This window comes from Lolium perenne, chromosome 4 (genome assembly GCF_019359855.2).
Source record: "Lolium perenne isolate Kyuss_39 chromosome 4, Kyuss_2.0, whole genome shotgun sequence".
Lineage (NCBI taxonomy): Eukaryota > Viridiplantae > Streptophyta > Magnoliopsida > Poales > Poaceae > Lolium > Lolium perenne.
In genome coordinates, this window is record NC_067247.2 from 233,252,620 (window position 1) to 233,279,306 (window position 26,687).

At 43.7% G+C, this 26,687-nt stretch overlaps 1 protein-coding gene across 1 annotated transcript; it reads left to right on the forward strand.

Annotated features, from left to right (window-relative positions):
- The first annotated feature begins 1,566 nt into the window (after positions 1–1,566).
- LOC127326134 (uncharacterized) lies at positions 1,567–2,430 on the forward strand. Its single transcript, XM_051353005.2, has one exon. The coding sequence runs from the start codon at positions 1,567–1,569 to the stop codon at positions 2,428–2,430; it is 864 nt and encodes a 287-aa protein (XP_051208965.1).
- Positions 2,431–26,687: the final 24,257 nt, after the last annotated feature.

The following is a 26,687-nucleotide window of genomic DNA, read 5'->3' on the forward strand; positions in this document are numbered from 1 at the left end:
AAATATTCAGATAACCATTTGTTACTTTTTCTTCACCTTTACAAAAAAGAAGCAATTCTTATACTCATCCGGACAGTGCACCAAAGCTCTTCAAAATAGCACATACATTTATAACCATTGGCCAAGTCAACATCGGTCTTATACTAGTAATACTTAATCGATGACAGCAATGTGATAGAACAATAACTAGTTACCACGAGCGGCATATTGCTACAAAAGTTCAGCATCACACAGTCATCATCAGCCTCATAGAACCTGCTACTCCCTCGGGCCCAAACTAGTTGACACAGAGCATGGATAACGGATTTTCTAACACAACCGGTTCCTACCATTCTCAATCTAACCGGTGGTGGCCTCGCGATTCATGCGGATTTATTTCCAGTATGTTGCCTATTTCACTGCAATATGGTATATCTATGATATTAATTAGATATAAATGAAATTATAGTCAAATATTGTTATTTAAACCACATTATACATATATTGTAGACATGTTTAAATTATTTTAGTTGTTTTCCATTTAAAATACCGTGAATCACGGTTTATATTAAAAAAATACGAGATTTAACTAAAATTATATTTAGATTCCCAAGACATGTTAGGTGAAGATGATACACACTAAATATAGGTAAGGGGTCTAGTACGGATAGCTGATAGCGGGGAGATGGACAGTGGATGGATGCCTTGTAGGAACCGGCTCCGTTACAAATGTCTTTCCAGCGGAGCACGAGTACACTTCTCTTAGACATATAGTATATGACTTCGAGCATGGGCGGACCTACGTATAGCTGAGTGGGGGCCTAGGGCTCCACTCAAAAAATTTAAATCCCTTTGTATTTGTACATATTTTGAATGGAAATTATTCAGATCTTGCAAACTTATAGAAGAAGTGCTCCCACTCAAAGGATAGACTCCAGTCAGAATTTTTTCTGGGTCTGCCCTGACTCCTAGCAGATTACTTTGGGCAAGAGGGACAGAGTCGTCAATAAGACAATAACGGAACATTATTTCCCCAAGCAACACAAGTTTGTTAGTCGATAAAGAGAACCAAACAAACTACTAGAGCTAATCGTGCCAGCTAGGCTCAACGTCACCGCATCAAAGAACACCACCCGGAAGGCGGAAGCCACCAAAAGGTAGAGCATGCAAGCCCGAACAGAAGAAGAAGCCTGAGCGGTACAGGGATCGAGGGCAAAGATCCAAGGAGGCCATGCATGAAGTCACCAACACCCTTCACTTCAGTTCATTCACGCCATGCATGCCTGATAAACACAAGTAGCAGCTAGTAGGTTGCTAGCCCCAGCTGATCGATAGCGCACTGAACACACATCCGGAATCAGCAGCCTACGTTCACTTCACCCTCCCGCCCAAGCACGCAATGCACCACCGGACAACGTGTCGCCGCCGTCTCCGGCACGTAGCCACGAGGTGGAGCCCCACGTGCCCGGACCGCCGCGCCAGTGCCGTCTTATTGGCGGCCGCTTCCTCTGTCTTAACCAATACCTCGTGGCGCCGGCGCGAGTACGACCAAAACCCACTAACACACCGATCGACCGGCTGGGAGCAATGGCGTTCGTCATGGCGACGCAGCGCCGCGTGGAGGCGGCAGTGAAGGCCAACGAGATCATGGCACGGTTCCGCCCCATCGCGCCGAAGCCCGTGCTGACGCCGCCGCCCACGAGCGCCGTGATCCTGTCCTCGCAGAGGTGGTCGGGCAAGCGCGGCGGGCGGGATCTCGTTCCTGCGCCGTCGGACAAGAGGCTCAGGGGCGCGCCGTCGTCTTGTCCTTGCCCCCTCTTCCGCGCGTCGCCGTGGACATGGTCTTGTCTGGAGACGGCACCGGCATCCTCAATTATCCCCATGGAGCGCGACCAGGCCCGGAAGGTCATCGCGCCCCGTCCCGCGCGGCCCGTTCGCACCACCGTCTGCGTCGACACCAGCAGCGTCACGGGCGCCAACCCGGTGAAGCTGGCCGCCTGCAGGATGACGGCGGAGCGGCTGGTGGCCGAGATGGAACGCGACGCGCTCCCGGCCGTCATGTCGGACCCCGGCAACCGCGTCCTCCGGGCCAACGACGCGTTCAAGGCGCTGGTGGGGCAACCGGTTTGCCCGTGGCTTGGCTCCCTGACCCTGCCTGGTGACGCGGCCGGCGCGTCGTGGCGGATCAACGGCGAGGTGGTGCTGGACGTGCGGAGGTTCTACTCCACTGACGAGCCGGCTAGGGCGAGCGCCGGAGGGGCATTCTCGTGCAACTCCAGGATCTTGTGGGAGCGCAACGGCACGCTCACCTCCGTCGCCGCGCCGTGCGACGTCATGCGTTTTGACTGCGGCTCCGGTGGCTGTCTGTTCGTCTGGAGGTTTGACACCACCAGAGGATCCGTCTTCTACTGCCCGGCGCGCGTAACTAAGATCGGCGGGAGCAGTAATTAAGAGCACAAGTTTCCATCGCATGCCGATGGAAGCGAGCTGAGTAAGTAGCAGAATTGCTACTCGATCGTTTTGTTAGAGAATTGAGTTTGCTGCTTGGGTTTTCAACATTTCGTTCTTCCACCCGCTTCTCTGTTATTATAACTAACTACCGCACTTTTCGTTCTAAGACTAGTCATAATGGAGAGTAACATAGAGACTACGGAAAGACCAAACTTTACCGTGTTGGTAAAATAGACGGCAAATCCGTTTCAGAACACGGCAAAGCAGACGCCGTGTCCTTGAGCACGGTGAATGCGCCCCTGTAAAAAAAGAAGGCACAATAAATCATCTTTGTTGTGTGCCTTTCTTCCCCAAACATGGCAAACATCTTTGCCGTGTGCCTTTCCGCCCTTGGCATGGCAAAAGTGGACCCGGTTTTCCATCTGCCCGACGGCGCCACCTCAGCATCTTCTTTGTTGTGCTCCTTCTGTTTGCCCGCACGGCATTGCCCGATTCTTTGTCATGTTCCTCCCATTTGCAGACACAGCATTGGCCGATTCTTTGATGTGATCCTCCCATTAGCCCACACGGCATCTCTCGATCCTTTGTCGTGTGTCTGTAGGCCGCCAGCACGGCATTGCCGGAGGCTTTGTGATGACTGCAAATGTACAGTTCAACTGTAGCTAGTTTCGAAATAAGAGTATCAGACCACGAGAAGTTAGTAGTTAAAGTTCTAATGTTCCTTGTTACTATCTATCAAGGGTCACTTGTAAGTCGTTCCTTAATCTCAAGTAAGGGTGTTTTAAAGAGAGTTGTACTTGGTTGCAAGAGAGTAAATAAAGCAAAAATGTTTCCCAATGGTATTCCGGGAAAGCAGTTTGAATGTAAACGGAGGGGTTCATCAAGGACATCCCATTTCGCCTCTCTTCTATCTTTTTGGTTCGGATCTTTTACAGTCGGCGGTCAATAAGTTGGTACACCTTGGGAGGCTTGGCAGGCCAATTGAGACTAATGATATGGATTTTCCCATCATCCAGTATGCATACGACACTTTGCTTATATTGCCGGTGGATGGTGATCAATTGATGGTTTTAAAGGAGGTGCTTAATAAATTCTCTAGATCAACGGGTCTTAGAACAAATTTGACAAATCACAATTGATCCCAATAAATGTGGATGAGGATATTGTAAAGCAACTAGCCATGAAGTTTAGATCTCAGCTAGGCAGGATGCCTTTCACTTATCTTGGGTTGCCTTTGGGAACTATGAAACCGACGATTACTGAACTATCTTCTCTAGTGTGTAGATTGGAGAGGAAATTGACTTCTAGTTCAAGTTTTCTTTCTCAGAGTGCTATATTACAGTTGATTAACTCTGCCTTAGCTTCTATACCCTTGCATTTTTTGTGTTCTTTGCAACTGCCTCTTGGGCTTACTACTCAGCTTAATAGAATTTTAACGCAAGTGTTTGTGGAGAGATAAAGATGGTTAGCCTAAACAGTCTTTAGCTACATGGAAAATGGTTTGTAAATCGAAAGATAGAGGTGGCTTGGGTATTTTCAATTTTCAGAAGCAAAATGCAACACTTCTTATCAAGTTCCTAGATAAATTTTATAATAAGTTTGAAATTCCTTGGGTGTAACTCATCTGGAGTGCACATTATGATGGAAAGATTCCCCATGCAGAGAATTTGTGTGGTTCTTTTTGATGGAGAGATGTGCTCAAGCAAGTTGATAATTTTAGGGTTGTGGCTATGGTCAAGCTGGCAAGAGGGGATACTTTTCTATTCTGAAATGATAGTTGGTTAATCAATGATAGCTCTTAGCCAATTAAAGCTAGATACCCCAGATAATTCTCTTATGCTCATGATGAGAATATCATGAATGCTGAGGTTTATGGGATGGAGGATTTGTGTGATTTTTTCTATAGGCATTTGTCTTGGCAAGCTTTTAATGAGTTGCAGGAGTTGCAAATGGTGTTAAGGCAAAATCCTCTGAGTGATAGTAATGATGTCTGGACATACTGTTGGGTAAAGAAGTGTACCTCAGAGATTTTTTAGCGCATGTTCACAAACATATCCAGGTTTCAAATACTTTCAAGTGGATCTGGAAATCTAGTTGTACTCTGTCTATAAACATGTGACTACTTTACCAACACAAGCTTGGTCACCGTTACCGGATGGAATTGATGTCATTAATGTGGATGCAGCTATGTTCTCTTCTTCGTCTCGGATGGGGGTCGGCGTCATAATTAGGAACCACAACGGAAATTTTTCTGACTGCTTGTAGTCAATTACTCGACAAGTTTCAGTGCTAGAAATAGCAGAAGCACTAGTCGTCAGGTGTGCAGTCTCCCTCGTTCAAGAAAAAGGTTTGAATAAGATCATCTTGCTTTCAGACCGTCTCTCGGTTATCCAGAGGATCAACTCTTTGGTGAAGGACCGATTTTTGGTGGGTGTGGTAAGCGAGGATATCAAAATCCTCGCCACTTCTATGTTGTCGGTGACAAGATATTAACTTGTCAATGCCTACAAGTTGTAGACTTGGGTTTCGCGGAAGTAGAGGGCAAGTAGATCTCGAAGGTTTCAGCCGAAAAGGTGCTCGACTGCTAAACACTAGGGTTGGATTGACAAAATAGATCGGTCCTTTCTTTGTCCCTCGACTCTCCCTTATATAGGAGGCGGAGCCGAGGGTTTCGTATTACACAAGTTACAATTACCGGGAGACTCTTTGAATCCGTCCCGTGATGTTACAAATCTCTATATCCTTAATCTATCTCTACTTGCCATAGTCGACGTCTTCATGGGCTTCCGGGCTTCATAAACTTCGGGTAATGTGCTTTCAGTAAACCTCGGGTACTATCTTCGGCAGGCCCATCTGGGATGTTGATGTCTACTCACGCTTCTTTTCCTGTAGACAGTGTTGGGCCTCCAAGAGCAGAGGTTTGTAGAACAGCAGCAAGTTTTCCCTTAAGTGGATCACCCAAGGTTTATCGAACTCAGGGAGGAAGAGGTCAAAGATATCCCTCTCAAGCAATCCTGCGATCACAATGCAAGAAGTCTCTTGTGTTCCCAACACACCTAATACACTTGTCAGATGTATAGGTGCACTAGTTCGGCGAAGAGATAGTAAAATGCAAGTAATATGGATGTATATGAGTGGTACTAGCAATCTGAATAAAATATGGCAGCGAGTAAACATGCAGTGGAACAGTAAACAAACAGTGACAACGACGCCAGAAAATGCTTGCTGGCGTGCAGTTGACGTGGGAGATAGGAATCTTTGTGGTGTAGCTTTTCTATTCGGAAACAAGGCCTAGGGATCATACTTTCACTAGTGGACACTCTCAACATTGATCACATAATAAAACCACTCTACACTCTCTTGTTGGATGATGAACACCATTAATTGTGTAGGGCTACAAGAGCACCTCAATGCCGGAGTTAACAAGCTCCACAACATTCGATGTTCATATTTAAATTACCTTAGAGTGCATGATAGACCAACGCAATTATACCAAGTACTAACATAGCATGCACACTGTCACCATCATACTATGAAAGGAGGAATAGATCAAATCAATACCATCATAGTAATAGTTAACTTCATAATCTACAAGAGATCACAATCATAAACTACGCCAAGTACTACATGATGCACACACTGTCACCATTACATCATGGAGGAGGAATAGAGTACTTTAATAACATCACTAGAGTAGCACATAGATTAATAGTGATACAAAGCTCATCATATGAATCTCAATCATGTAAAGCGGCTCATGAGATCATTGTATTGAAGTACATGGGAGAGAGATTAACCACATAGCTACCGGTACAGCCCTTAGCCTCGATGGAGAACTACTCCCTCCTCATGGGAGACAGCAGCGGTGATGAAGATGGCGGTGGTGTCGATGGAGATGCCTTCCGGGGGCACTTCCCCGTCCCGGCGGCGTGCCGGAACAGAGACTTCTGTCCCCCAGATCTTGGCTTCGCGATGGTGGCGGCTCTGGAAGGTTTCTCGTACTGTGGCTTATTCGTCTAGGGTTTTCGCGCCGGAGTCCTTAAGTAGGCGGAAGGGTAGCCTCGGAGGGACCCTGGTGGGGCCACACAATAGGGGGGCGCACCCCACCCCTTGGCCGCGCCGCCCTGGCGTGTGGGGCCCCCTGGCTCCCCTCTGGTCTCTCTCCGGTGTTCTGGAAGCTTCGTGGAAAAATAAGATACTGGGCGTTGATTTCGTCCAATTCCGAGAATATTTCCTTACTAGGATTTCTGAAACCAGAAACAGCAGAAAACAGGAACTGGCACTTCGGCATCTTGTCAATAGGTTAGTTCCAGAAAATGCATAATAATGACATAAAGTGTGTATAAAACATGTGTGTATCATCATAAAAGTAGCATGGAACATAAGAAATTATAGATACGTTGGAGACGTATCAGCATCCCCAAGCTTAGTTCCTACTCGTCCCCGAGTAGGTAAACGATAACAAAGATAATTTCTGAAGTGACATGCTATCATAATCTTGATCAATACTATTGTAAGCATATGTAATGAATGAAGTGATTCGAAGCAATGGTAAAGACAATGATTAAACAACTGAATCATATAGCAAAGACTTTTCATGAATAGTACTTTCAAGACAAGCATCAATAAGTCTTGCATAAGAGTTAACTCATAAAGCAATAGATTCAAAGTAAAGGCATTGAAGCAACACAAAGGAAGATATAAGTTTCAGCGGTTGCTTTCAACTTGTAACATGTATATCTCATGGATAGTTGTCAACATAAAGTAATATGATGAATGCAAATATGCAAACATGTAAGAATCAATGCACAGTTAACACAAGTGTTTGCTTCTAAGGTGTAGGGAAATGGGTAAACTGACTCAACATAGAAGTAGAAGAAAGGCCCTTCGAAGAGGGAAGCATGGATTGCTATATTTGTGCTAGAGCTTTTATTTTGAAAACAAGAAACAATTTTGTCAACGGTAGTAATAAAGCATATGTGTTATGTATAAGATATCTTATAAGTTGCAAGCCTCATGCATAGTATACCAATAGTGCCCGCACCTTGTCCTAATTAGCTCGGATTTACATGGATTATCATTGCATAACATATGTTTTAACCAAGTATCACAAAGGGGTACCTCTATGTCGCCTGTACAAAGGTCTAAGGAGAAAGCTCGCATTGGATTTCTCGCTTTTGATTATTCTCAACTTAGACATCCATACCGGGACAACATAGACAACAGATAATGGACTCCTCTTTAATGCATAAGCATTCAACAACAAATAATATTCTCATAAGAGATTGAGGATTGTTGTCCAAAACTGAAACTTCCACCATGGATCATGGCTTTAGTTAGCGGCCCAATGTTCTTCTCTAACAATATGCATACTCAAACCATTCAACTCATGATAAATCACCCTTACTTCAGACAAGACGAACATGCATAGCAACTCACATGATATTCAACAAAAGTGTAACAGTTGATGGCGTCCCCAGGAACATGGTTATCGCTCAACAAGCAACTTAATAAGAAATAAGATACATAAGTACATATTCAATACCACAATAGTTTTTAGGCTATTTTTCCCATGAGCTATATATTGCAAAGACAAAGAATGGAATTTTAAAGGTAGCACTCAAGCAATTTACTTTGGAATGGCAGAGAAATACCATGTAGTAGGTAGGTATGGTGGACACAAATGGCATAGTTTTTGGCTCAAGGATTTTGGATGCATGAGAAGTAATCCCTCTCAATACAAGGCTTAGGCTAGAAAGGTTGTTTGAAGCAAACACAAGTATGAACCGGTACAGCAAAACTTACATAAGAACATATTGCAAGCATTATAAGACTCTACACTGTCTTCCTTGTTGTTCAAACCCTTACCAGAAAATATCTAGACTTTAGAGAGACCAATCATGCAAACCAAATGTCAACAAGCTCTACAGTATTTCTTCACTAATAGGTGCAAAGTATATGATGCAAGAGCTTAAACATGATCTATATGAGCACAACAATTGCCAAGTATCAAATTATTCAAGACATTATACCAATTACCACATGTAGCATTTTCTGTTTCCAGCCATATAACAATTAACGAAGCAGTTTCAACCTTCGCCATGAACATTAAAAGCTAAGAACACATGTGTTCATATGAACCAGCGGAGCGTGTCTCTCTCCCACACAAGCATTTATTCTGAGAATGAAAATAACAAAACTAAAATAAAAGCACACAGACGCTACAAGTAAAGTACATATGATGTGACCGAATAAAAATATAGTTTCAAGAGAAGAAACCTGATAAATTGTTGATGAAGAAGGGGATGCCTTGGGCATCCCCAAGCTTAGATGCTTGAGTCTTCTTGAAATATGCAGGGATGAACCACGGGGGCATCCCCAAGCTTAGACCTTTCACTCTTCTTAATCATATATCATCCTCCTCTCTTGACCCTTGAAAACTTCCTCCACACCAAACTCAAAACAATCTCATTAGAGGGTTAGTGCATAATCAAAAATTCACATGTTCAGAGGTGACACAATCATTCTTAACACTTCTGGACATTGCCCAAAGTTACTGGAAGTTAATGGAACAAAGAAATCCATCCAACATAGCAAAAGAGGCAATGCGAAATAAAAGGCAGAATCTGTCAAAACAGAACAGTCCGTAAAGACGAATTTTTCTGGGGCACTAAACTTGCTCAGATGAGAAAACTCAAAACTAATGAAAGTTGCGCACATATCTGAGGATCACTCACGTAAATTGGCAGATTTTTCTGAGTTACCTACAGAGAACCCTGCCCAAATTCGTGACAGATAGAAATCTGTTTCTGCGCAGAAATCCAAATCTAGTATCAACCTTCTATTAGAGACTTTACTTGGCACAACAATGCAATAAAATAAGATAAGGAGAGGTTGCTACAGTAGTAACAACTTCCAAGACACAACAAAACAGTAGCAAAATAAAAACATGGGTTATCTCCCAAGAAGTGCTTTCTTTATAGCCATTAAGATGGGCTTAGTAGTTTTAATGATGCACTCCCAAGAAGTAAGAGTTGAAGCAAAAGAGAGCATCAAAAGGCAAATTCAAAACACACTTAAGTCTAACCCACTTCCTATGAAAAGGAATCTTGTAAATAAGCAAATTTATGAAGCATAATGTAGAAAGATAAAACAAGTGCAGCTTCAAGATTTTCAGCAAAAAGAGAGGTGTTTTAGTAACATGAAAATTTCTACAACCATATTTTCCTCTCTCATAATAATATCCAGTAGCATCATGAGAAAACTCAACAATATAACTATCAAGTGAAACATTCTTATCATGAGTCTCATGCATAAAATTATTACAACTCCCAACATAAGCATAGTCATTCTTATTAATTGTAGTGGGAGCAAATTCAACAAGGTAGCTATCATTATTATTCTCATCAAGTGTAGGAGGCATAGTATAATCATAATAAAATTTATCCTCCATAGTAGGCGGCACCAAAAGACTACTATCATTATAATCATCATAAATAGGAGGCAAAGTATCATCAAAGAAAATTTTCTCCTCAATGCTTGGGGGACTAAAAATATCATGCTCATCAAAGCCAGCTTCCCCAAGCTTAGAATTTTCCATATCATTAGCAACAATGGTGTTCAAAGTGTTCATACTAATATGTTCCATAGGTTTTTTAATTTTCGCATCAAACCATCCATGTCTTAACTCAGGAAATAGATTAAAAAGCTCCATGTTGCTTTCCATTATGCCTAGCTAGTGAAAAACAAGAAACAAAAGATGCAATTGCAGGATCTAAAGGAATAGCTTCGAGCACTTACAACGGCGCCAGAAAATAACTTAGTTACCTGGGACCGGAGTGTGAGTGCCTTTTCCCTTTCCTCCCCGGCAACGGCGCCAGAAAATAGCTTGATGTCTACTCATGCTTCTTTTCCTGTAGACAGTGTTGGGCCTCCAAGAGCAGAGGTTTGTAGAACAGCAGCAAGTTTTCCCTTAAGTGGATCACCCAAGGTTTATCGAACTCAGGGAGGAAGAGGTCAAAGATATCCCTCTCAAGCAACCCTGCGATCACAATGCAAGAAGTCTCTTGTGTCCCCAACACATCTAATACACTTGTCAGATGTATAGGTGCACTAGTTCGGCAAAGAGATAGTAAAATGCAAGTAATATGGATGTATATGAATGGTAATAGCAATCTGAATAAAATATGGCAGCGAGTAAACATGTAGTGGAACAGTAAACAAACAGTGACAACGGCGCCAGAAAATGCTTGCTGGCGTGCAGTTGACGTGGGAGATAGGAATCTTTGTGGTGTAGCTTTTCTATTTGGAAACAAGGCCTAGGGATCATACTTTCACTAGTGGACACTCTCAACATTGATCACATAATAAAACCACTCTACACTCTCTTGTTGGATGATGAACACCATTAATTGTGTAGGGCTACAAGAGCACCTCAATGCCGGAGTTAACAAGCTCCACAACATTCGATGTTCATATTTAAATTACCTTAGGGTGCATGATAGACCAACACAATTATTACCAAGTACTAACATAGCATGCACACTGTCACCATCATACTATGAAAGGAGGAATAGATCACATCAATACCATCATAGTAATAGTTAACTTCATAATCTACAAGAGATCACAATCATAAACTACGCCAAGTACTACATGATGCACACACTGTCACCATTACATCATGGAGGAGGAATAGAGTACTTTAATAACATCACTAGAGTAGCACATAGATTAATAGTGATACAATGCTCATCATATGAATCTCAATCATGTAAAGCAGCTCATGAGATCATTGTATTGAAGTACATGGGAGAGAGATTAACCACATAGCTACCGGTACAGCCCTTAGCCTCGATGGAGAACTACTCCCTCCTCATGGGAGACAACAGCGGTGATGAAGATGGCGGTGGTGTCGATGGAGATGCCTTCCGGGGGCACTTCCCCGTCCTGGCGACGTGCCGGAACAGAGACTTCTGTCCCCCAGATCTTGGCTTCGCGATGGCGGCGGCTCTGGAAGGTTTCTCGTACCGTGGCTTATTCGTCTAGGGTTTTCGCGACGGAGTCCTTAAGTAGGCGGAAGGGCAGCCTCGGAGGGGCCCTGGTGGGGCCACACAATAGGGGGGCGCGCCCCACCCCTTGGCCGCACCGCCCTGGCGTGTGGGGCCCCTGGCTCCCCTCTGGTCTCTCTCCGGTGTTCTGGAAGCTTCGTGGAAAAATAAGATACTGGGCGTTGATTTCGTCCAATTCCGATAATATTTCCTTACTAGGATTTCTGAAACCAAAAACAGCAGAAAACAGGAACTAGCACTTCGGCATCTTGTCAATTGGTTAGTTCCGGAAAATGCATAATAATGACATAAAGTGTGTATAAAACATGTGTGTATCATCATAAAAGTAGCATGGAACATAAGAAATTATAGATACGTTGGAGACGTATCAGATGCCTATGTCAGTAGCCCCTGAGATTTTGCTTGAATCGTAGAGTCGAGTAAAATCTCCATCATACAGTTTACCCATAAATTCTCCTAGTCATTTACAAATAAGTTATTCAAAACATTTATATCTTGTACATGGATAATGGTAGATGGGGCAGGGATAATGGTAGATGGGGTTGGTTCATCTGACGGGTCAGGTACCAGTTAACTGCTATTGTGGCAAACCCGCAAAAACCTACTTCAAAGTCAAGTCCCTGGACATGACCTCGGGATACTGGCGTAATTCAACATGTGCCGCTTTAGGACTTATTCATGAATCGAATTCCAGTTATGTTTATAAAATCCATAGTGCGTCCGCTAGAAATGTTTCTTTGCATCTGCTGACATAGGCATCCCCAATGGGCCTGCCGAAGAAGGTACCCGGGGTTTACTGAAGGCCCACGACCCAAAGGATAAGAAGAATTGGAAGCCCAAGTTGCTAGTTAAGGAAAGCTAGAGTTTTATTAGGAGAGAACACTTGTAATATTGCGGGATGAGTTGGAAACCTTCTCGGACTCTGTAACTTGTGTATCACGAATCCCTCGGCTCCACCTCCTATATAAGGGGGGGCCGAGGGACAAAGAAAGCATCGATTCATTGTCTCACAAACCCTAGTTTTCATATCGTCGAGTACTTTTCGGCTGAAACCTTCGAGATCTACTTGCCCTCTACTTCTAGCTAAAACCCTAGTCTACAACCTGTAGGTATTGACAAGTTAATCCCTTGTCAATTGGCGCCATCTGTGGGAATTAGAGGCGTCAAGGATCTGATCTCGATGGCACGTTCAAGATCGTCGACTTCGTCAACAGCAAGCAACGCGATGGATCGAGGTAAACAGATCGAAACCGATCCTGTCGATTTTGTTCCTCACCCGCCCTCCCGTTTGGATGCATATGCGTATCTGGAGGAGCTTATGGAGATGACGTTCGGAAGGTTCCACTTTCGCGTCGGAAAAGAGGGAGCGTATGGTCTTGAAATTCCAATCTCATCGGGATTATCGGCGGTCGATTCCGATTTTTCGAACTCAGCATCGTCAATCGAGTCCGGCGAAAAGGAGACTTCATCGCCACGCTTCGTCAGCACCAGGGCAAGCGAAAAGCTCGCCAAGATCTTCAGTGACATGTCCTTCGAGTCATCTGCGGACTCCTATATAAGCGATGACTCGAGCAGCGTTGACAGCTTCAACTTCATCGACAAATCCACTACTATGGGCAAGGTCTTCACCAATCTCTATGATGGTGTCACCAAACCCAGCAAAGATCTGAATTCAAAATATCATCAGATTTATGCCATCGGAGAGCCAAGCTGCGATCAGGAGGAAACGTCAGAGGCTTTCGACGATTTGGGAAATCCATACGTCGATCCCTCCGACCTAAGGCGAGGTTTAGGCAATAAATATGTCGGGCCTACACCACGTGTTAGGGTTCAACTTCCACAAGCAGCATGGGATAGAGCCGCAAGAGCTATGGATGGTTCAGAACCAATGTCCACAACCGCCACGCCAGAAGAGTTGCAAGCATATCAATATAGGCTCGCTCGAGCTGCAAGGGAATTGGAAAAACAGACAACTGCTCTGAACAGGAGAAGGGAGGCAGCTTCTGCATCAGGTAGGCGAAGGGCAGAATTAAGTCAACATTCAGGAACTTCGGGAGATAGCCACAGAGAAGCTCAGAACAGAGCAAGATCTAGGCTGCAAAACATACCTGAGGCTGATAGGGAGAACTTGGTTCAAAATCTCGACATGTCCTTTATGTCGATAGACACAAGAGGGAACATTATCCCTAAAACACCGGAAGCTGGGTATATGGCGACACAAGCCTTTATCCTCGCATCCAAACCACCTCCCGGAGATCCAAGAGAAGCATTGTACAATATGGCTATGGCAGGAGTTGGGGCCATGGGAACCGCGTTTGTAACAACGCCTCCCGAAGGATCAGCAAGGCAAAATATTCCGCGACCTGCGCCAGCAGCACTAGTTCCCGAGAGAACAGGTGGAGCAAGAGACACAGCAGCGCAAGCAAGAGTGGACAGAGCTCGACAACATAGAAGGGAACATCGGCACTCCCCTGAGATAGATGACGAGGATATGTGCGGGCTGCCGTGCTTTACAAGGAGGGTGCGGAAAACTCGAGTTCCCTCGGGGTTCAAATTACCCGATAACTTCAAAAAATTCGACGGCTTGCAAGATCCAGAGGATTGGTTTGTCGATTATCTCGAGACGGTAAAACTGATAGGAGGAACCAGAGCAACAGCCATGCAGAGCATCCAAGTGCATTTGAGCGGAGCTGTGCGATCGTGGATAAAGAAGCTTCCTCCAGGTTCTATCGACAGCTGGGATAGCTTCGAGGATGTATTCGTCAAGAATTTCCGGTCCACTTGCAAAAAGCCCGCATCGCTTGAGGAGCTAAGAGCATGCCGACAGAAGCCGGATGAATCAATGAGGAAGTACATTCAAAGGTGGAACATCATTAAAAACTCGGCAGAGAATATATCTGACGAGAGAGCGATAGATGCGTTTGTTGCAGGAATCCGACGAGGAGATTTTGTCGAAGACTTGGGGAGAACCAACCCAAAGACAGTGTCAGCGTTGATGGAGATAGCAAACAGATGGGCAGATGTAGAAGATGCTGTCCACAATAAACGGCACAGGTCGCCAGAAGAGGACCGTGGTCGAAATTATCAAAATAGGCGACGATTTCCCCGACAATACTCAAGTTATGATGGACTAGGCCAAATCTCGGCTGGTTTCTGAGGAAGCGCTGGAGGAAGCAACAGAGATGACTACCAGAGGAGCAACGAGAAGCGAGGCGACAATAGAGACGACTCTCGCAATAATAGACAAAATAGCGGGCCAAGGTTTCAGAGACCTTTCGTGTCCCCTGAGGAGATGATGAACGGGCCATGTCAGATGCACTTTTATCTCGATAGCAATGGGAAGAGACAGTCAGGACACCTGTAGAAGGATTGTCGAAACTTTCAAGCAATGCTAAGGTGGGCAGGGCACGCCAATGCCCAGGCGACAAATAGAAACCCGCAAGGGCCCAGGAGTGAGATCCACTTGCCACCTCCTCCCGTAATTACGGACGAAAATCGACATCAGCTCAGAATAGCGGCAGCACCAGCACCACCACCTTACGTTGATCCCAATTCCAACGGAGCGGTCTCGATGATTCAGAAAGGCAGGTCATCCAATAGAGCTCAGAAAGTAATCTCGCGACAGGTGTTCATGGCAGAGAAGATGCCTCCACCAACGGTTGAGTACCTCAATTGGTCAGGGCAAGACATGGGCTTCACAATAGCGGATCATCCGCAGCAAGTTCCTCGACCAGGGCAGTCAGCACTTATCTTACCAGCAGTAATTGCAGGATTCGACGTATCTCGATTATTCATAGATGGAGGCAGTAGTTTAAACCTTATGTACGTAGATACACTAAGGAAGATGAACATATCTCTAGAAAATCTGAAACCAACTGACACACGTTTCCATGGCATCACGCCAGAGAAGCCAAGTTGTCCATTGGGGAAGATCAATCTCAATGTTTAGTTTGGGACCCGAGAAAACTACAGGATAGAGAGGCTGGAGTTTGAAGTCGTGGATTTCCCATCGCAGTACCACGCTTTGTTGGGACGCCCAGCATATGCCAGGTTTATGGCGGTACCGCATTACACATACTTGTTATGGAGGATGCCTGGACCTAAGGGACCAATCACAGTTAAAGGAAGATTCGCGTTAGCCAATAAATGTGACAAGGACTTTCATCGACTGTCAGAAACCTTCGGGATGCAAGCAGAGTACATGGCGTCAAGGCTGACGACTAATTATGATGTGCTGCCAGATGTAGGAAGGCCTAACAAAGAATCAACCTTTAATACTGAGAAAAATTCTAAGGAGGTGCAGATTCACCCGACAGATCCAAAGAAGACGACGTCCATCGCGACAGACATGGACCTCGCATAGGAAAGCGCGCTCGTCGAGTTCCTCCGTGAGCACTGGAAAATCTTCGCATGGTGTCCAGCTGACATGCCAGGAGTACCCAGGGAACTTTCCGAGCACCACCTAAACTTGGATCCATTAGCAAGACCAATAAAACAACCTTTGCGGCGTTTTTCGGAGCCAAACCGCAAAGCTATGCTATCAGAGATTGATCGACTAAGAGAAGCTGGTTTCATCAAGGAGCTGCATATAGAGGCCACGTGGGTCGCAAACCCAGTGTTGGTTCCGAAGAAAAACACTAAAGTCCTTCGCATGTGTGTCGACTTTACGTGTCTCCAATAAACATTGTCCAAAGGATCACTTTCCCCTCCCGAGGATCGATCAAATTATCGACTCCACGGCAGGATGTGAACGTCTTTCCTTCCTGGATGCATACTCTGGTTATAACCAGATCAGATTGAAAGAAGAGGACGAGGTCAAAACAGCGTTCATTACACCTTACGGCGTGTTTTGCTACAGAACAATGCCTTTTGGTCTGAAAAACGCGGGAGAAACATATCAGAGGATGATGCAGAAGTGCCTAGCAACACAGATTGGGAAAAACGTACAAGTGTACATTGATGATGTCGTCATAACGTCAAAAAAGAGGGCAACGCTAATCGAGGACCTGAAGGAAACTTTCGACAACCTCGACAAGTTTTGCCTAAAGCTGAACCCAACGAAGTGTTCTTTCGGCGTCCCTGCAGGAGAACTTCTCGGGTTCCTAGTCTCAGCAAGAGGGATTGAAGCTAATCCCGAAAAAATCCAAGCTATCGTAACAATGAGGAAGCCAACAATGTTGAAAGAAATACAGCAGTTAACTGGGCGAGTCGCAGCTTTAAGCAGATTCGTCGCCAGGCTGGGAGAAAAGGCGTTACCGTTCTACGCTTTAATCAAGCAAGGAGAGAAGTTCTAGTGGAACGAGGAAGCAGATAGAGCTTTCGAGGATCTTAAACGTACAATTTCGACACCACCAATCTTGGTGGTGCCGAAATAGAAGGAACCCCTCCTGTTATACATCGCAGCCACACCTCAGGAGGTTAGCACGGCGCTGGTTGTCGAAAGAGAGGAAGAAGGAAAACTCCATGGAGTGCAAAGGCCGGTATATTTCATCAGTGAAGTTCTATCGCCTTCAAAACAGTGGTACCCGCAGTACCAGAAGCTAGCATATGGAGTGATCACAACCGCAAGAAAATTGCGCCACTATTTTTCGGCACACCCGATAATAGTGGTCAATGAAGCACCTCTATCAAATATACTGAACAACCCAGAAGCTACAGGTCGTGTCTCCCTTTGGGGAATAGAACTTTCCCCTCGGGACATCACGTATGAGAAAAGAAAAGCAATAAAGTCGCAAATTCTGCCAGATTTCATCGCAGAGTGGACGGAGCTGCAAAACACTGGACCCCCAGATTTATCGAGAACTTGGACGATGAACTTTGACGGGTCCAAGAGGGTAGAAGGAGCTGGAGCAGGCGTGATACTTATATCACCTGAAGACGACAAACTGAAGTATGTCTTGCGGATGACGTTCCCAAACGCATATAATAATGAGGCAGAATACGAAGCTCTTATACACGGGATGAAGATGGCAAAAGCTTGCGGTGCAACTCGATTGAAGATCTTTGGCAACTCACAATTGGTGGCGCAGCAAGTCATGAACCAATGTGATGCACTCAATGATAGCATGATGGCGTACAAGGAGTTGTACAATGAGCTCGAGAAGTTACTTGATGGATGCGAAGTAAATCACATCAGCAGATTGAGTAATGATGAAGCCGATGTTTTTGCAAACATTGGATCGCAGTGCCTTGCAATTCCACCAGGCGTGTTTTGGGAAGAGATAACCGAGAGATCCACAAAGCCAAAGAAGGCGCAGAAAAAAGCAAAAGGAGGAGAAAACCTCGACGACCCTCAAGGAAGCACCAGAAGAAGAAGAGGATCAGGAGGTAGTGATGATGGTACAGGTACCATGGATGCAAGCTTACATATCATACATCTTAAGGAAAGAGAAACCCGATGACCCAGTTGAAGCAAGGCGAGTTATTCGACGATCCAAAGCCTTTAAAGTGGTCAAAGGAGAGTTGTACAAACGCAGTATTTCGGGTGTATTGCAAAGGTGCGTCACACCCGAAGAAGGAAGGATAATCTTAAAGGATGTACACGAGGGAATATGTGGTCATCACGCGAGCAGACGAGCTATTGCGGCCAAGGTTTTTTGGGCTGGATTTTACTGGCTGACAACAATCGAGGACGCGAAGGAGATAGTACGAACCTGCGACGCATGCCAGAGATTTGCCGCAAAACCCCACTCCCCAGCAGCAGAGCTGATGCCAATACCATTGTCTTGGCCCTTTGCTCAATGGGGCCTCGATATGGTGGGAAAGATACACAAGGCCTCGCCAGGAGGATACGAGTATATGCTCGTTGCTGTCGACAAATTCACCAAGTGGATAGAAGCAAAGCCAATAAATTCTCCAGATGCAGCGTCAGCAATAAAGTTCGTGAAAAGCATTGTTTTTCGGTTTGGAGTACCTCATAGCATCGTCACGGACAATGGCAGTAACTTCACATCCAAGGAATTCAAGGCATACTGCGCAGAAGTGGGCATCAAATTGCACTTCGCGTCAGTTGGGCACCCGCAAACCAACGGTCAAGTCGAGAAAGCCAATGGTATCATCTGCAACGGCATCAAGAAGCGTTTGTTGGGACCACTGGAAAAGGCTCGGCATACTTGGCCAGAGGAATTGCCAAGTGTATTGTGGAGTATTCGAACAACGCCAAATACAGCGACACAGGAAGCTCCGTTTTTTCTTGTCCATGGAGCTGAGGTAGTACTACCGATAGAAATAGAGCATGATTCCCCAAGAGTCACAGAGTATGATGAAGAAATTTCCAGAAGAGCATTAGAGGACGATATCGATGCACTTGATGAAGCTCGAGATGAAGTACTATCACGTGTCACCAAGTACCAGCAAGACTTGAAAAACTACCACAGTCGATGATTGCGGCCAAGGTCTTTTCAGGTCGGAGATTTAGTTCTGCGGCTCAATCAACAGAGTACTGAAAAATTCGAGTCGCCATGGCTGGGCCCTTATATCGTCACAGAAGTAATCGAAGGAGGAGCGTAAAGGATCAAGGACAAGAAGACAGGGGTTCCCGATAAAAACCCCTGGAACGTGGCGCAACTCAGGCGGTTCTACGCTTAGAGTCGAAATATAGTCCTCCTTTGTAAAAATACAATGTACTGAAACGCCCGCGAGTTTTCAGACGCACTCTTTTCCTTTTCAGGGCACCGAGTGGGGCTGGAAAGGTTTTTAATGAGGCGGGCTCGCGGTGCTGCAATATAGTAAAAGATATTGGTGATATACATCTTTTTTCATCGACAGGCTCGGGGGCTCATAACCCACGACATCAAAATATATATATACTCTCGCAAAATAGTAAATCCATCGAGACGCAAAAAATAGTATGAGCTCCGGCCAAAGGCTCGGGGGCTTCGCAATATAGATTACACTTCACAATATAGACAACTTCATTATCACGAAGATTTCGACAAAAATACAGACATGATTTCTCGCAATATAGTACAATTCAGTTAATGCCTAATATACTATCTATGGATAGACCTTTGTTATTTGCAGCAGTTGTCGTATGTTCAGCATAGCTCCCTTTGACAAAGAATTCAGAGTCCATCCGAAGAAGTTCGTCCATCATTTCTTCGGCTACAGGAGTTACAATATCATTGATTTTGTCGATGTTCCTTTTTCGTTTCGACTGCTTGGCTAGGCACTTGGAGACAATCGTCGTCAGGTCTAATTTTTGGTAGCAGATCTATATCATAATCATGGTGAATCTTGCTCCGGCAGACAATTGAGCTCGCACAAAGTTATGGATACGAGGAGCATCCCGAAATTTTTCCATCAGACCAAGAAGAGTGTCGGGTGTTTTGTTTCGAGGAAACATTGTCTTGTAAACCAGGGACAAGGTTGAAAGATCGAGATGTCGCCTAGAGGGGGGGGGGGGTGAATAGGCAATTACAAACTCTTGCGGATTTGTCTTGTATGAATGCGGAATTAAACTATCGTTTAGTTTACAAGCACAAACCCTAAATATGCTAAGCTCAACTAAGTGTAACAATAGCAACTAGAGCTAAGCAAGATAGGCACAAGATATATGTAGCACAAGTGATAGCAAGATATATGTACTTCAAGCACGATGGCTATCACAAGGAAAGAGAGCTCGGGTATAGAAATAACCGAGGCACGCGGAGACGAGGATGTATTCCCGTGTTCCCTTGCTTTGCAACAAGGTACGTCACGTTTGGAGGAGTGGAGGTCCCACGAAGGATTCCCCGCGCCACGAAGGCTCACCCTATTCTCCGAACCACACCCACGAAGGATAATGGCCCTTTCCTTATGGTTAGCTTTTCCTCCGCTCCGGAGATGGCAAGCTCCACAACCACTTCACAAGCTCCACGAAGGAGAAGCCCGGGCCTCTTCACAATCTTCTTGAAGAGATCACCGGAGCACCAATCACCAAGCCAACTAGGAGGTCACCCTCCAAGAGTAACAAGCTCACGGTCTCTCACTCGAACAAATCGTGGTTGAGAGCTCAACACTATGCAATGATGCAAAGCAAGAACACCGGTGGTGTTCAAATCCTTCACACTCAAATCCCACCAAAGCAACGAATGCTAGGATGAGATTGGAGAGGAAGAACAAGGGGGAAAGTCAACCAAAGACTCCAAGATCTAGATCCCAAGAGATTCCCTCACTTAGAGAAGAAACGGTTTGGTGGAAGTGTAGATCTAGATCTCCTCTCTCAAATCCTCAAATATGAGCAAGATTGATTGGAGGAATCAAGGGAGAGAGAGAGTGTTTCAAATAGCAACAATGGAGGTGAGAGAGAGTGAAGAACTACTCAAGCTCAAGGTGGAAGAAGCCTATTTATAGCTAAGAGGGAAATAGAACCGTTGGGGGGGAAAACAGGAAAAAAACAAAGGAAAAACGGGCTAAAAATCGCCCCAGCCGGCGGCCCAGCCGGCTGACCGGACCAGCAGCCGGACAGGCCGGTCTGCAGGCCGGCCCAGCCGGAGCAGAGACCGGGCGGGGCGCGCCGCGCAGGGCGGCGGATAAGGCCCAGGCGCGCGGGGGAGGCGGCCCAATCGGGCGAAGGGCGCGGCCCAAAGAGAGATCCGGTCAGGCCGGGGTGGTGGCCGGGCCAGGCCGGCGCGCGGCCCGGTGGACCGGTCGGCAACCGACTGCCCCGGGTGGGCCGGCGTGCGGCCCGGCCGGCCGGTCGGCCGTCGGCTGCCCCTCCCCTTTTTTTCTTTTTCTTCTTTTTCTTCTTTTTCCTCCTTTTCCTTTTTCTTTAATAACTAATGCTCCCGAACTCCGATTCGAATGAAACCAATTTTGTTTGGAAGATAACAACAAATGCTATCTTATAGAAAGTGAAAACACAAGAATCTGTAGGAGGGGATTTTATCATGAATATAAAAGGTAGAACCTTATATCATGAATAACCGGTAAAATCACCCAACCTCGAAAACGCAATAGAAGATGCATGTGAACTCCGTTTTCGATGAACTTGGGCTTGTTGTAAAGCTAGCAACAAGCTCAAGAACCTCACACCGAGAAATACCAAGAAGCAATAAGAATGTGCAAAGTATGCAAAGGATTGAGCTCCCTAAGACGATGTGATCAAGTTACTCAACCGAAAGCCCCTCTTAATAGTGCGGCTATCTATCCTATAATCCGGTCTCCCAACATCCACCTTGAGACCGGTAAAAGGAAAACCTAGCAAGGCCATACCTTTGCCTTGCGCATCCCGCTTGATCTTGATGATAACTCTTCAAGCTCTACACAAGCCGGAATGCCTCACTTGATCAATGTTGCTTCGTGAAGACTCACAAATACTCCCCCATACACTATGATGGGAAAGCTCCATTGATGCACATCTTCACATGTCCACTATCACCAAATGGACGGCAAGCTTCAAGCATGTGATCCACTTGAGATGCTCATCTTGAACTTGCCCAACTCAATCCTTGTATCTTCTCATACTCACATAAGATAGAGCATGGCTAATATTGAGTTCCACATAAGAACTCCATCTTCATTTCTTCTTCTTGATCATATCACATATGTATCTTCATACCGATGATCTTGATGCCAATACACAAGATATACCTTTATCTTCATGGCATCCATACTTGAATCCAACACATGGAGTACAAGTAGTACCTATGGAATATTCCTTCATATAAACTCAATGAAAACATTAGTCCATAGGGGTTGTCATTAATTACCGAAACCACACATAGGGGCAATGTACCCTTACAATCTCCCCCATTTTGGTAATTGATGACAACCACAATAAGAGGGTTTATATAATGAATATTAGTGACAAGTACGCAACTTATCCGAGAATAAGTTGTATACAAGAGGTTGTATTTGATATGGTCAAGTAACACAAAGCTACTAGTCCATATCAAAACCGGCTCTACTCACACAACTACAACAAATGCAAGAGATGTGAGTAGAACCAATATATATAGAGAAAACTCCCCCACAATGTATGCACGTGTGATGAACATGAATTCATTGCATATATTGTCAAGATTAACCTTTGGGATAGTTTCCACTATATATATACAACCATGCAAGACATATAAATATGGAATGCATGAGAGGCAAAACACTTAAGCACAAACCAAACTTAAGTATAAAACCATTCCCTTAAACCCTCTAAACTTCTCCCCCATTGGCATCGATTGTCAAAATGGGTGAAAAATTTAGAAGGCCAATATAATGTGAGTTCCTCCCCAAAGTGTGCACTTCTCATAATTTGAGTGAAATCAAGTGCACATATCCAATGATGAATACTTGAAGGAAGTCAAACTATATTGAGGATCAAAGATTGCATAAAGATAACATGGTGAAGTGAGCTTCAACAAATAAAGCAAGCAATCAAAGATCCAATTGGACAAACAAAGATATCATGATAAGAGAAATATAGTGCTCTAAAAATAAGAAAGCTCCCCAAGGTTCGTGCACAATTTATCATGTTTGCATTTGAATACAATATGCACAAACATGGAATCCTCACTCCCTATATATCATTTAGAACACAACTAGGATAAAGAGAGTATGCTTATCAAGAACAACTTTAATCCAACAATTACGAGATATGAGTGCATGAAGAGAATAAATAAACCAATCACTCATAAGTTTTCTTTACCAACCCACTAAAAACAAAAGGGGTAAAAGATGGTCGGCAAAGATCAAGAATATCAAGGTGATGGATTAACACTCTTATGTATATAAGTTTCTAAAGTGGACAAAGTGATCCATAAAGAAACATGCACACACAAGAGGTTAACAAAATAGATAAAAACAAGATATCCAATATGAAGTCATAAAATATACCAAAGGATGTTTGCTTAAGAAGCATATATAGCCTATGGCTCCAATTTTCACTTATGGTATATATGAATGAACTTCAACTAAGTTAAACCTCAAAAACATTACAACTAACAATAAAGGAAGTAGGGCTAGTTGGAGTGTTTTGAGAAAGGCAACAAGTATCACAAATACGGATTTATTTCACAAATTCATCAATATTGCACACAAGAGCTCTTTGAGGAATTGATACGCAATAAATTGCTAGAGGGCATATTTGTGATAGGTGAATCATAAAATATGATATATATATATAACCTATCATATGCATCTTCTCAAATTACTCAAATGTTCAATAAGAAGTTTTACTTTAAATGGGTTTTTCAAGAACCGCAATATTTTCGAAATAAATAATTTCATGCCAAGATACAACCTACAAGAGGTTGGATGCTATATGAGAGTGCATGAATAAGATACTTGTTACCGAGATGGCAATGGCTTGATGTAGTAGATAAGAGTTCATCGATCATCCTAGCTTGACTCCAATCCTCATATGGTGACAACACCTTCCTTATAGATGAGACAAGCCTCCATTGCATCTCCAATGTACCTAAAACATCATTCAAGTACATCTTGGTCCCCAAACTTATTGGGTCCAACATGGTTAGACTAACCACAATATATAGGACACACTCCATATAAACATGTGCATATTTAGATGAAGTTTGAATTTCATGCACATCTTAGCCATTTAGGATTTGATGGAGTATATCCTACATAATGGATCAAAAGAAGGCAAGCATACTACAAGTATAAACAAATTACATATAAGCATGCACCAAAACCTTTAACAATCCAAGAAGGATATACTTTGGACAAAACACCAAAAGAATTAGATAAGGCATAGAGGTGCCACAAAACAAATTTGTTGTCCAAGTTATATCTAAGAAGCAAATCACAAAAGATTTGTTCAACAAAGTTCAACAAGTGAACTAAGAAGAAACCATTGAGCATAGAGGATGAAATAAAGCAAACATGCTCAAAGATTTATCTCATTCAAGCTAATAAAATATGCAAGAAGGAATGAGATAGCAAACTCCCCAAAAGAGCAAGGTTCGAACAAATAAACCAAACCCTCACTTTTCACAATGGCACAATGTACCGTAAGGAAAAGGTATGTATTCCAAAATAAACACTTGATATGAATCAAGAGGATTTATCAAAAGATTTTTCAAAGGGACAAGGAAGACATAAAGGAACAATAAAGATTTCTTGGAAATAAAATAAGGAAGTAAGAAGCAATCCAAGGTGAAGATGATCCATGAATTCAACCACATACAAGGTTATCAATTGTCAAAGACAATGAGTATATTGGAAATAATTTCCGGTGGTGAAATTATAATGATAGTAAGGATCAACTTCACAATAAAAGGCATAGGATAAGTATATCGAATTAAGCACTATGCACGGATTAAGATTCTTGATAGCTTCAACTAGTCAAACAATCACGCACGGCAATGATTAGAATAACTTGAAGCAAACGGTGTCCCAAATAAGATATAGAGATATGTATTTGAGGAAAAACCGTACCAAGAATTTCTTAATCAAACAAGAGTCCATAAGATGAGCCAATAAAAGCTTTTTAATAGAAGTGGAGCTTGTTTGAGCAAACATGCCACCTAGGAACAAGAATAATTAAGAGCATCAACTCTAAGTGGCATAACCTCATATGTTCACATTTTCTAGGCTTGTGATATGTACAAAACATATTACTCCCCCATAATGTGATAAAACATTTCTTCTAAATAAGAGGCAACTAAAATTCAACTAGAGATGATTAATGGATATTTAGAATTTGAATTTCTCATGAGTATGGAACACCACATAGTGACTAGATAATCTTGCAATATCAATACTAAGTGGTGGTACCCATGTACACACATTTTAAAGAAAGAGAGATGCACAAAGCATATCACTCCCCCAAAATGGGATGTTCCATTAATCACTTCAAGAGAGCCAAATAAGATATCATCAAGATGCATTAGGCTCAAGGCAATACACAAGTATATGGTGAGTCAAACAAACATACTTGAATACACAAATAAGCAAGTAAGACACAACACATACATACACATATTTGGTACAAAACCAAACATGCAAAGGGGCAAGTAACTTACAATAAATATGATGAGTTGAAGTATAAGTTACCGCAAAGAGGAACATTGGATATAAGATATAGATGATAATCCATATGACTTGGCTTGGTCAAAATATAATATATGAAGATCCCTTAATTCTTCATGAAGTAGCCAAGTCTCCAATGACCTCCTCATGTACCTATTGATCAAGTTTGAGATTGTTGGTCCCCAACCAAGTTGGGTCCTAGGAGGTTAGTCACAATAGGCTTGGCAACCCAAATGGTTCTTTTCTTGAAACCACTTTGAGTTCCAACAAACTTGGCAAACACATTGCCATCCTTATCCTTCCCTAGAGAATAATCATTATCAACAATTATAGGGTTAGATAAGGTACCACCTAAGCAAGAAGAAGCAAAGTGCCCCTTCTCACGGCATAAGTAGCAAGTGTTCCCCTTTCTCTTCTTTATTGATTTCTTCTCTTGGGGAACAATATCTTGATTCTTCTTGGGAAGTGGCCTATCTTCAACTTGAGGTCGAGCATGAGCTTGACCTTTACCTTGTGGCCGTTTCCCTTGTTGTTTCTCACTCAAGTGCTTCTTCTTCTTCTTCAATGGGCATGATCTAACATGATGCCCTTCAACCTTGCACTTGAAACAAACCAACTTGGCCGGATCCTTGACTTTGTCTTGGCCCTTCTTCTTGTTGCTCTTGCTCTTGGACTTGTTCTTGTTATTGGAGTTGAATCCAAGTCCACTCTTGTCATTGGGGGATTGTTGCACACTTAGCATCTTGTCAAGTGCGGATTTCCCTTCATGACGCTTTTCCAAGTCTTTCTTCAAAGAAAGGACTTGGGCCTCGAGCTCTTTTATTTCCTCTACATGGTTAGTAGAAATACAAGTACTAGAGGAAGTAGAGGCTTCATTGTTAGAGCAACAAGGCAAAGTGAGTAATCCAACACAAGGTGTATCACTAGTTGGACTAGATGGATTACAAGGACTAGCACATGAAGATATAGCATTTGTAGTAGAGATTGTGCTAATGTCCACATGAGGCTCACAAGATGTTACCTTAGTGATACTAGCCTCATGAGCTAACTTTAGCCCATCATAGGAAATTAGAAGTTCATCATGAGAGCTTGAGAGCTTTTTATGACTTTCTTCCAATTCCCTATAATTGCTAGTTAGCAACTCAAATTGAGCCCTTAGCTCAACATTCTCCGTTAAGGTCGATGCTTCACAAGAATTAGAGTTAGTAGCACAAGCAT